Raw genomic sequence first — 12,852 nt, 5'->3', positions numbered from 1 at the left:
CCTTTTGTGGCTCTTAGAAAGAAAAGTGTACTTTAAAGCATTCTTTAAGTCTTCAAGCATAATTTTTTAGCATTTACAAATCTAGTCCAGAACAAAAACAGCAGTGTTGTGTCACTGCAGCTATTGCACTTCAGTGGGTTTGGTGTCTCTTCAATACTGATCTGTTTTAAACCAATGATTTAGCAAATCTGACAACTCTAGCAGTGTATAGATGAGCTCAAATTATATAGATGTTTTAGTGCATGGTGTTAATTTCCTGGTAAATAGTAACAGAGCTTATTAGAACAGAGATTTTCTGGAAATGTAATTGATTAAAAAATATATTATTTTTCTGAATTAGATAATTTCTTTGGATAATTTATTATACCTGTCTTAAATTTTAGATTCTTCTATTCCAAACCATTTTTTATATTTTTCTTTAAAGATATAACATATTTTTAACTCAATAATTCCTCAGTATGTATTTGGTATCTCTATACCAGGGAAAAAAGATTACCATTTTACCAGTTGGCACTTTTTCATTTTACCAAATGCTGATACTGTTGGAAATTATTTCTATGCTTTTTCAGTTGTTGGATAATCTTTATAATATATGTGTTCAACTGTGTTGGCTCTTCAACAGATAAAGTAACTCATCATTATACAACGAATGTTCTCACCCTAATTTGAGAATAAATGTATTATTAATATGTATGACTCTATGCTCCCATATATACATGATTTGTGGAATAAGACAACATTCTACTTATTTAAAAACTATTTCAAAGGTAAGATTCACAGACCTTACCCAGAAGTTTAATTTAACCACTTTTGATGGTTACACAGTGGCATTTTCATTCCTCTTCAAGTCAGTCACAAACAGCAGGCATCAATTTCAACTAGATTTTGGTAGCCTGAGCCTTTGCGTTCTGTATATCCTGACATCCACAGGAGGGCAGCATGGTTAAATTAAGGGAGAAGATGGAAATATGATTATAATGCAGCTAAATGAGTCTCACATGATCGTTTATGTTTTATGAAAGCTTTTGTAGTTTAGAAGTGTGCAAATTTTCTAGCCTATACAATTAAAGCAACTACTTGTTAATTTTAGAAATTTCCAACTATACCTTCTTAGTAGATATAAAGGTGAAGTTTTATTCTGTATATATACAACCTCTTTTAGAAGTAGGTTTTAAAATATTTAATGTGGAAGTTATTAAAGACTAGTTGGAAATTTAGCTATGCAAATTACAATAAAATCTGTTACAGTATTTTGGTAAATGAAATATTTGAAGAGTGGAGGTAGCTACTCCAGTGGGTTTAAGGAACTGGAACTATTTTGCTCTCTCGCATGAGCTATCGCAGAAAACTAGTTTTTTTTATGTGTGCGTATCTAAATGTGTATATATGCACATGTATAAAGTTCTGTTTGGGGAGAGACTGAAAACTGAGTCTCAGATTTCAACAATAACCAAAGAGTGATACTTAAAAGATTTATTATATTTTTGTTCCACTTAAACTTCCACAGCTCCAAATGGGAATCAGCTCCACTTTAATAACTCTAGTGCAGAGGTAGTGCATTTGAATGTTTCTATTTTCTATGTATTTGTTATGGTAAAGAACTTATGAGAAGAGCAAATCCATGTTGTTGTTATAGACTTATATTTGTCTTGTATGCCACTTTTTTTGGTTTTGTGTTACTATGCAAAACAAAACCTGTATTGTCATCAAAAAGCAGCCAGGAGTATAAAAATACTTTTTTTTAATCTAACTTTTGATAAAAGGATCCCATACAGTTGTTGTTTTGCACTGGTAGGTTTCCCAAGGCAGAATATCTCTATCAGAATGATAGACTGGCCTTACTGTTGTGGACCAAATGTTCATCTAACCTGATATTGTGTCTCCCACTGAGACCAGCAGCAGATAACTGGGAAATTTTACTGGAGCAGTCTCAGTACTCTTCCATTCTCCATCCATCTGCAGAGCATTGACTGAATTTCACTTTTGTAAACCTGCAAATGCCTACACTGCACAATGAAATACCAGTAATCTGAGTTAATGGAAACAAACCATAACAATCACATTGCTGTGTGAGAATGGAAATGAATGTCTGGCACTGTTCCTGCATTCCTTAGAGATGCTAGAGATGCAACTAAGAGTCTACACCACTGATACAGGCAGCATCCTATGTTTTTCATCCATGTTGGATGGAAAGAGAAGTGAAATTTATTGGTTCCAATGTTTACATGAAGTCTGGTAGACTAAAAGGGAGTTTCCTAGTGTATGAAAGTGTTAAGTGTCAAAATTTTAATCCAGAAGAAAATCACATAGTTTCCAATAAAAAGCTTGTTATTTCTGCAGTGTGGGGAGAGACTATTCTTGCAAAGATTGTTAACAAATTCCAAGAAGGTAACTGCATTTTCCACACTGTTGCTTAAATTATACTCTAGCAGTTTTCATTCTGGACTGCTCTGTATTAGCAAAAAGAAAAATTAATGCCGTGTTACCTCCTTTTGATGATGCTGAGGCACAGAAAGCCTCCTTCATTTAATCTGTTTTCAGGCAACTAACTGTAATGCCAGAGTTTGGAGTTTTGGTGCTGTAAGGATCTGGTATAACCAATGGAAACAGAAGGGCACTTCTAAAGGGTAATTTGCAAAGCCTTGAAGATAAATACGCACCAAGTAGTTTACACTGGATCCATACAAAGTATGTGGAAGACATGGTCCCTGAAAAGTGGCATAGTGGAGTTGCAAATACAAATGTATTTAATTTATGGTTTCCCTTTGGAACATTTTCTTTGATATTTTTTAATTCATTCATGACTTGCATGTTTTGACACAAAATGAAAAGGCTGGATAGCTTTATAGGCTTATGAAACACTTTTTCTAATGCATGGAGGATAAGGGCTGGTGTGAGGCTTTCCTGAATGTTTCTTCTGCTGTGCTACAGCCTCAGGTTCTAAACAGTCCTTGCTTTTCTCCGTGTTGGTTTTGGTCCCACAAAAGCAACGTAGTAATAATGCTAAACTCCCTCACTGGATAGGTTGTGAAGAATAGTTACCTGAAGTATACAAAGCACTACTCATGTATCAAGCAGTGTTCCTGTTAAGAAAATAATGATACTTAAATTAGGACTTGTTTCAAAACTTTGGTGATGTTTTAAAATAGTGGGTTTTTAGTGAATCTTTTTAGGGATTTTTTTTTTTAAACCAGCTGTTAAAAAGTAATTTTAAAACATCATAACATTTTGAATAAAGATCTTCTATGTGCACAAATTGAAGGAAAGTGCTAAGCTAACAACTAATGCATTATCATAATTTCTGTGCTTCATCTCCAATTACAAATAGGGATGCCAAGTGTAATGTATTTCCTCATGCTTTTGCTAGATGAGATGTAGCTTTTTATACTACTTTATAAGGACTTTAAAATACCTACTAGTGATGATGACAACAAATGTTACAAAAATACTTAGAACTGACAGTCTTTAGGATGAAAATGTGTGCATCTTGTTCTGCTTATATGTTTCATTACAAAAAAAAACCCTAAAAATTAACTCTGCTGAAGTCTGTATTCTTTACTAAATTAAAGTGATATCGACTCAAAAGTAGCTTCCTAGACAGTGAAAAGAAAAACATAACCAGCCAGAGATAACCAAATCCAAGTATAATTCCTGAAGGAGTTCACTGCTCTTACAGCCTCTGCCATGCTTTCCAAAAACACGCTGTTTTCAACACTGAGACTCCAGAATTGGAGCTGCTTTAGTTGGCAACTTAGTTCATTGATTTGTTTTATACCAGTGTGACACTGACCAGGTTGTTTTGACTGATTCCATCAGTGGCAGTGTATGACCTAGAAACAAAACTAGATTTTTCCAATTTAAAGGTCCTCCGCTGTTTAGGCTTTCTAGATCACAAATAATATTACTGTCTGGCTGGAAAAAAACTCATCAGTTTTTCTATTTCATTGAAGTGTCCTTTGCTTCCAGTCACAGATATGTCAGGGCTCAATGCCTGGGTGCTTCTGGGTGCTCAGGAAGATTCTGAGTTGGTTAAGGTCTGGCAATGTAAAGAACTATTTCTGCAGCCAAACTGGATGCTCAAGCAGTGCAACTGAAGCTTTTTTCTACTGCATGAACATTAGCATTTAAATACAGTTTTTCACTTTTAAAATCAATCTCTTATTTATTAGTGCTTACTGTGCTTTCTTTCACATCAGGTAACAGTTTTTGTTCACAGATTGTTAACCTTTTAGATGAAATTAAACCAAGAGATGAGCTCCAGGGGTGCTCTCATGTATGCTTGCAAACACTGGTAGCAGTTTATTCCATGAGTTCAGACTAGAGATAGTCCAATGTAAGCTGCATCAAAAAGCACAGAGTGGATACTTGCTCCTCAGCACCAGGTGTTTCACACTTGTGCTGTGTTACTGTTTACATTACAATTAGATGACCTTAGAATCAGAGCACTTTCTACTTTTATGTTGCATCTGAAAGGTTTCATTCTTTTGTTGCCTGGAATTCTCTCAAGGCTAAAAGATGTTACTCTGTCTTGCCAAACACTCCCACTTTGCATACTAAATAGGTTTTATGATATGACACAAATTGGATTATTAATTCTCAAGTTGCCATTGCAGTTACTTCACAGGTTCCATAAGTACTGGCATGCATATTCACAAAGGTTGAAGCTCTCTGGAGTGCAGTAAGATACCACTGTTAAAGATTCCAGGGATATCTTATCTGCCAGTGTACTAATAGCTATTTACACTTAAAAGTTGTTTAGGGGGAAAAAAAACATGTTTTCCTGTTCACGAGTATCTTGCTCATTGGAATAAACTGAACCATTTTCTGTGGCTGTGATGTTTGTATTGCTTGACATTCTTCACCATTTCTTTATCCTTAGCAGGCATAATTACAGTAGAAGTTTAAGCTCATTTTTTTCATTCCATCTGTTGAAGGCTTATTTAGTTCTCTTTCTCAAGAGCACAGAAAGTACTAAAATGAATCTGAGAATGTTTACAGCTAGGTTTCTTATGACCCAGGTCATATTGTTGTCTTGAATCAGTTTTCTCTCTCATCCTCAGCTGAAGACAAAAAATGGCTTAATCTTGCGGGGTTAAAGAAAAGAAGGAATGTGGTGCAAGGAAGATTCCTTTTATGCAAGGGAGCAGGGATGACTGAAAGTGCCTGTGGGCATTTGGTCCCCATTGGCTCTCACTGCGAATGCAATGATGCCCACAGATAGCCTGTATTGTTGTCAGTTAAATGGGATCATGAGTGTCTGAAAGGTGTTTGAGAATGAACTGAAAATCATTTTCACAAGTGGATGATTACTTCTGCCACATGTTAACCGAACTCTATCAGAGTGGCCCAGATTTTTGAGACTGCATTAATTGCTCTTTCAACCTTGACTGAGGTTTCTCTTTAAGAAAGGCCTTTGCTGGACTAAACTACTACACGTATTGATTTTTCTTTCTATATTTTTTTCATTGTTTGTGATAAATGAAGCCTATTGCAAGTAGAGAATTTATCATTCAAGATGTAGATAGATTGCTTCATTCCTTAGAATAAAAAGGCTGGTCTAAAAATTATCTCTGTAAAAGTATTAAGTCCTTTCTCATTTCTCCAGCAATTAATAGCTCCAGTATTCCACATTCAATTATGTTTTTCAGCTATTCATAAGTGCTGATTTTTTTCATCAAAAAGTAGAACCCTGTACTCTCCCAGCATGGACTTAGAGCGAATAAGGTGCCATCTTCTTTCCTATGTATGCCATCACATCATTGAAACTGAACTATAATATTTAGCAATATAGTTTTACATTTTTGTACCACGAGGAAATGGATTTTGAAAAATATTTAACCTTTATATATTTAAAAGATAGTGATGCTCAGACTTTTTTTTTTAAATGGTTGTTCAGTTTGTTCTGTTTCTGGAGGAGAAAAAGATACTGACTGATACAAGGTGATATATAAAATATTTTTATCCATGTGTTTCTGTGTTTTGTAATGGAAATGTAATTTCTTGTATTTTAATTTGTTTACCAGGAAAATGAAATAGTGAATGTTTGTTTTCCCACTGTATTGTGAGCATTGTGAAGTATAATCAGGTAAATCTGTGACTTCATACAAGTCCACTTTTTACTTTGTAATTTGGAAGTAAGTGAAGAGAAAGAAACCAGTGTTAAATAATGCTGAAGAAAAGAAAATTACAGAACTGTTATTACAAGCTAAAGTCTCACTGATTGCATGGTTTGTACCTTTGGTTGCATTTTCATGTTACTATCAAACTGTGTTAGAAAATCTTTACATTGGTGTACCACTTACTGACTCACCATATTTGATCCCAGTCCTGTGTTCTATGTGCTGTATAAAAGTGGGTGTATTAGTCTTAAGTTACTGGAAATTATGTGAATAATATAAAAAAGCTGAAGAAGGCAACCAAGCATATACATGCTGACTATAACTGTGCTTTCTTATGTGCACGTGTACCTGATACAGATGTTATCTATGTGTATCTTATTTATTAAATTAATATATATTTTAAAGAATAGAAATCTTGACATCTATATCTGTTTCTGTGCACATCAGAAGACCAATCTTTCCTAACAACTTGTCAGTGTCCTCATTAAACACTCTCAAAATATGGTCTTAAAGAGAAGTCAAATCTATTTAGTAAAGAGCAATTACTATTTCAGTAATTTCAGATTATCACAACCCTAGAACTCAAATGAAAGTGAGAAAATTGTAGCAAAGACTGTAGGTAATTTTTAGAAATACGGAGCTGGGTATTTCTGAATATCAGTTTCTTCTTTGCATTGCGCAGAATATTTTACCTAAAGAAAGGTAGAGTGTTTGAAGGAATGGCTGTTGTGTGTTTCTTGTTGCTGCTGAGGGTGTTTAAAATAGTCTGAGCAATTAACACTATGCATCTTGTTTACATTTTTTTTGGATGGAGAGAGTGAGTGGGGCTGGTACAGATACACACTTCAGTAGAGAAGCAGCAGGCTGCAGCTCTGTGAGTTGGTGAATGTGAGGGTCTGCTCTGCTTTGTTGTACTGACATTTACCTGAGACCTGTGAAAAATGCTGTAATTCTCCATCTTAAAAATAAAAAGTTCTCCAACTTAGCTCTAGGAATTAGTTCACCTCTGAATCTGTTAACCCAATAATTTTATGCTCCAGTTGTGAAATCCATTTAATTCTGGAAGCTGGCTTTTGTAGACTTTTTAAGTTCTAGACATCAACTGCAGTTTCTACAAATCCTAGATAATACTGTCAGACTTTAACAAGGTTTTTAGATACTTCTCATTTTTTTCAATGGAAAATAAAAGGGAAGGAGAAGTTCAAACAGGATTCTACGATTCTGTGATGTTTGGCTCCTTCTGTGCATAGATGTTAAACACATGAGTAAGAATTAATTTCCTCATCTATCTGGAGCATTCACACTTAAAATGAGCACAGGGTCTATCCCTTGTAAATGGCTGGAACTTTCTACTTTTGAAAAAAAACAAACCTGTCACCATTAGAAATGGCACTGGAAGAGGAATTAATAACATAAGATTATTATTGTGTTTATAGTAGTTTGTAAAACCAAGTAACATAAGGCTTTGGACTTTTCTAATAAATTCCAGCTTGGTGTCATGAATGCTGTTTTCTTTGTTACCTAATCTTATCTAACAGCAGCAGATTTTAAAGTTAGGTAGTCAGTGTTCCACGCCGTTGTTTCCCAAGGAAGCTCGTATTTAACACCTTAATTGGAAGTGATTAATAGAAGGGGGGAAAAAAAAAAAAGGTGCATGATGCTATTTTATTGCTTTTTGTGTGCTTTCTTATTTTATAATTTTGAATTTACTGTAACTTATGATAGTCTTCCTGTACTGCAGGTCTACATGTGGTATATCTTGCATGAAAAGTACCTTAAAAAGCAAACAACCTCTACTCTGATACCAAATGTTCTTTTAAGATCTCATATTTTAAAATCACCTATCTATACCAGGCTCAGTTAATAATGTAAAAGAATCTGTTGTTTCTAGGGTTGGGTTGCTCCTTTTCTGCCATGTTCCTGTTAGAACGTAAAGTCACTCCCACTGATGATGCCAAGTCTGCTCACTGCTGCTGATACCAGGATTACTCTTGAGCAAGAAGAATCGTCTGTTAGTCTATGGCTCCTTTACAGTTATTTAAGACATGCCAATGGAGTGGTAACATGGTCAGGATACCTTTATACTGTACCACTTAAGGACTGTGTATCCTCAATTGGTCTTCATAGTCCATGGGGCATTTGTCCTCCAACATACATCAGAGGAACCTACGGAGTATTCTGAGATGCAGTAGCAAAATCACTTTGAATGAAGAACAGGGCAGGTTTAGGAGTGAGGGAGCCCAAAGCCTTCCTATGGACCTTCTTACTTTTCTCCCCCCCGGTCATCAATCTTCAAGGCTGAGTGAAATTCATCAGTCATTCCTCCTCCACCCTGGGGCAATAGCCATGTGGCATGCTTGGGGGAAAGTCTGGAAACTTTTCTGACATAACCCTTACTCCTCTCCTTTCTTTTTATTAAGTTTATAATAATCACAGAGTTAAGAAGTTAAAAATAACCTGGCAGAATCTGGACTCTTCAAAGAAAGCTACATCAACTGGTAATTGTGTACACAAAGCCATTTGTTCTCTCTTTCACATTAATAAAAAGCAGAGTAACCAAACAAGGCAGAGCTTCAACACAGGTGTAGCAGGAGTTGAAGAAGGGCAAGAGGGTAGTATGAAGGAGCCATCATGTGGTTTGACAACCCATTATGGTAAATAAACATTATGCTGAACATTCATGTTAGACAAAAATTTGTCCTTCGTGATACCCTAAAGCAGTAAAGAATGTGCCCAGGATAGCTGGGAAAACCATTTTGCCTGTACTTTACTTGCCTGTTTCACGAGTTAGTGGTTGATTGCTGTGTTTTATCAGAGTTCAGAACTACCAGGCAACGGAGTCCAAAAAAACATCTATCTAAGCCAAACATCTCTTATTCTAGTAATTACAAATTCTTCAGAGTCTATGTGCCAGCATCCTCTGGAGAGTGACCTGTGAAGCCAGTGTGCATTGATCTGAACAATTTGGATCTTCGTTCTGGCTTTGACCCACCTAGTTGTACTAGATGCCCTTGGTAGAAGCTGGCCAACCAAAAGGGACATCTCAGGAAATATTTTGGTCTCCTGTCAGGTTTTAAGCACAGACCCTCATAGGCTCTTGTGTATAATCCCACAGTTTATCCCTTTTGCCAAAGGGACAAGGATTTTTTAGTAATCTGTCTTTATAGTGTAGTGCTTCTGTTTTGGAAATTAGATTCTAGTTTACTCTGGAAAAAAAAAATTATCTCGTGTGTCTGCTGGCATTTTGTTACTTGGGCATTTTCCCAAACTGACACTGTGACTGTTCACAGACTAGAGAAACACTGGCAAATCTACGGGAAAAAAGGAATATTGCTTTGCATTGTTACCATCTGAGTAAACAGAAAAAAAATGAAATCACTTCTTAGATGTGACAACAGTGAAGAAGCAGTGCAATAGATAGAGCAAATGAATACACGTGTTTGTGTGGATCTTCCTAATAGCATGCTTGTTATTAATGCAAAAATACCCTATTATTTCCTTTTCAGATATTTGTATGCTCTAGGACAGAAGGTTTGGAAGCGATGGAAAAAACGCTACTTTGTTCTTGTTCAGGTTAGTAGTTACCATGAAATTTCATTTCAAAGTAGTCTTGGATTATCAGTTTTCTTACGTGTGGTTTCTGGAACCGTTAGTAAATCAGTATCTTCAAGCAATATATGCAGCACTATTCCAAGCTTCTTACAGTTTGGAGACATCCAGGGTGCTATGTTTGTTGTTTTTTTAATTTACAAAGGTGGTAAATGGAAATGTCACTGAGTTTTGCATATTCATAAATAAGTACTTACACTGAGCAAGGTTCCTAGAAATTTCTGAGTATAATTGTTGTGACCTTGAAACATTGATCTGACAGCTTTCTAGCAGCACTAAATTTAAAATAAATTTCACAAAGTGTATCGTACTTGCTGTTTCATTTATTCCATTTCAACAAAGTTTTCCTGCCTTTAAAATTAAATAAAAGCAACAGTAGTTGCAATAGTTCTTAACAATAGCTAACAACTTATTTGTAAATATTTTTTAGTAATGCTATTATTTTTTCTTCCTTGCAATACTAAACTGCCTAGAAATATGAAGTTGCTACAGACAATCTAACGTAGCAGTTGTTCTTAACCAAAAAATGTGCTGGTCTGATATTTTGTAACTTTTTGTCCAAACCTAGAAGCAAACCTAAGTATTTTCACATGCTGGTGAATTAACATGAGATCAATAGTATAGGAATAGAAAAGTGGTTTTCGAGTGTTCAAAACTGAGAAAGAGTGTTTGTTAATCTTTGGAGAAATCATTGTTTTCTGTTTGAGTTTGTCTTCAGATTGCAGTGACAAATTTGATGTTCTTTAGAGTCAGTTCAAAAGACCCTGTGCTTCTGTGTCCTTTGTTTTGTTCACAGAAAACTGTTTTAGACTGTTATAGTGTGAATCTCTGTAAGCCTGTTAACCAGGCTTTTTTTAAGAACAAAAGCTTCTAAAACTATTTTAAAGAAAGCCTGATGCCTTTCTCTACCACTCTGTTAGTCACACTCACCTGGTCTCCTCCGACTCCTGAATGATAGAAATAGTAAGGCTGTAAATAAAAAAATCTGGAACAAGGTCTTAAAGGAAAGTTAAAAGCTGAGAGTATTTGCTTATTATTCTTGCTAAGCTTTATGTCAGTACAGTCTTCTTACGTTGGCTTGCATAATGATAGTGAGTAATGGTTGACTGAGGTCTTCTGGAGAGTCTACTGAATTAATTTTGGGTTCTGATTTTACCAAGGTCCTCTGTGAAGAGATGAGGACTTTTTGTAACTTTATTAGGATTCATAAAGGTTGGGAAGATCTCTGTATAGGATAGCTGTTAAGGCATGGAAGTGATGGGAAAATTCCAGTACATGAAGGGGGGCTATAAGAAAGCTGGGGAGGGACTTTTTGCAAGGGTGTATAGTGGTAGGACAAAGGATAATTGTTTTAAATTGGCAGAGGGGAGATTTAGGTTAGACATTAGAAGGAAATTCTTCACTGTGAGGGTGGTGAGACACTGGAACAGGTTGCCCAGGGAGGTTGTAGATGCCTCATCCCCAGAAGTGTTCAAGGCCAGGTTCGATGGGGCTTTGAGCAACATGGTCTAGTAGTGGAATGTGTCCCTGCCCGTGGCAGCTGACTTGGTATTAGGTGACCTTCAAGGTCCCTTCCAACCCAAACCATTTTATGATTCTATGAAATAATAAGTAATGGGGGAGGAAAAAAAAGAACAGCTAGATGCTTCCTTGTCCTTCGCACTTTAATTTAACACTCTTCCTACTTTATATCTCCCCATTCACAAAAAGAAAGATGTTGTTGTCTTCCAGGTGTCATGTGAGTTGAAAAGTGAGCACCTAAGAGATACTGTCTTTTTCTGCATGTGAAACAGATTCACCTGGGACACCAGTTTATTCCAGCTGAGTTAATTCTAGCTGTATTCTGCTTTCTATGCTGAAATGTGTATACTGGAGGAGAATACTACAGGAATTTTCCAACTTTGATGGGGTTTAGACATCTCTTTCATTTTTAAAGCAGCTATCAGCTCAATAAGGCTGTATAAAAAAGCACTGTTTTAAATCAATATTTCCTGTCCAGACAGCTCTGGCTCATTTATATATTTCAGCCATGATACAGACAAAAAGACTGAAATCAGTATATAAGATGTAAGCATAGAGTAATGAGTATCAGTCTGTTATATTGATATGTTATTGACATATTGATGAGTCTTCCTCTATAAATTAGCTTTTAGCTTACATTAATAAAATGTTAAGGCCATGAAATTCGGTACTAAGGCTAAAGCTATCAGCATGATTTACACAGGCTTTGGAAATTTAAGTCAGGTGTGAAATTAGATGAATAATGTTGATTTTTCAGGAGTGTGATATGAGTAATGTGCACCTTCATTGGTACATGTGTTGTTAGTGATTTCTGAAAGAATAGCTCAACATTATACGAAGGTTACAGAGTCAGGAAATTTTAACCTCTTTGTTGTAGTTGCTTTCCTTCCTTGTACAATCCAGTCACTTATCTAAAAAAGGTATTCATTTCAAACTGGAAAAAGAGAGGGACGTAGCATGTTAGGTAAAAAGTGCCCAGCTGGACATGCTGTGTGTTACTTATTTACTGTCTGGTAATATCTTCCTCCAGTAACGTGAATGCACATTCACTTCTGTCATTCTAATTTCATCTGTTCTAATGTTTGAGAAGTCAGTCATTTGTTCATGGATAATTTTCTTTGAAATGCACCAGCCACACAGGCTAATTCTTGCTGCTGACCTCCTGAAGCAGGCTGCCCAGTGATGCCCTGGAGCAGGGACCACAGAGTCAGCCTCCAGGGTTGCAGCAGTAGTCCTCCCAGCGTGTTAAACAGGGTCTTTCTGCCCCATGGGGACATGCCCTAGTGACACTGCTCATAAGTCATGTCTATCAAGCATGCACAAGTTGTTGGTTTTCCACTTTGTTACGAAGTAAGTAGACCAGCTGGTAGTTAGGTGTTTGGACCTCTGGAAAGTTGTGAAATTGAGGTAAAAGCATTAGGGGGAAGAGGATTGCCTTTTCTTCTGTCAATTATTACTTTTGAAGAAAGTGTCTTGATTCTGTTTTTGTCTGAGAATGTGTTGTACATATTCCTGACTTCTGAGTACCCATTATTTAATGAAATTTTGATGCTAACTTTCTTAATTCTAAGGAAAAACTACATACAGCTCCATTAACTAATAA

General features: G+C 36.0%; 1 protein-coding gene across 11 annotated transcripts in view; it reads left to right on the top strand.

Moving 5' to 3' along the window:
* CADPS2 (calcium dependent secretion activator 2) overlaps positions 1-12,852 on the top strand; it is a 278,668-nt gene that overhangs the window by 154,940 nt on the left and 110,876 nt on the right. For all 11 annotated transcript variants that reach the window (XM_051609547.1, XM_051609537.1, XM_051609587.1 and 8 more), the window contains one exon: positions 9,626-9,692. In XM_051609547.1, the coding sequence (XP_051465507.1) occupies positions 9,626-9,692 (67 nt within the window). The remainder of the gene's footprint in view (positions 1-9,625; positions 9,693-12,852) is intronic.

Source organism: Apus apus, chromosome 1, assembly GCF_020740795.1.
Source record: "Apus apus isolate bApuApu2 chromosome 1, bApuApu2.pri.cur, whole genome shotgun sequence".
Taxonomy (NCBI): Eukaryota; Metazoa; Chordata; class Aves; order Apodiformes; family Apodidae; genus Apus; species Apus apus.
Note: the sequence above shows the minus strand (reverse complement) of the source record. Positions and strands in the feature narration are given on the sequence as shown.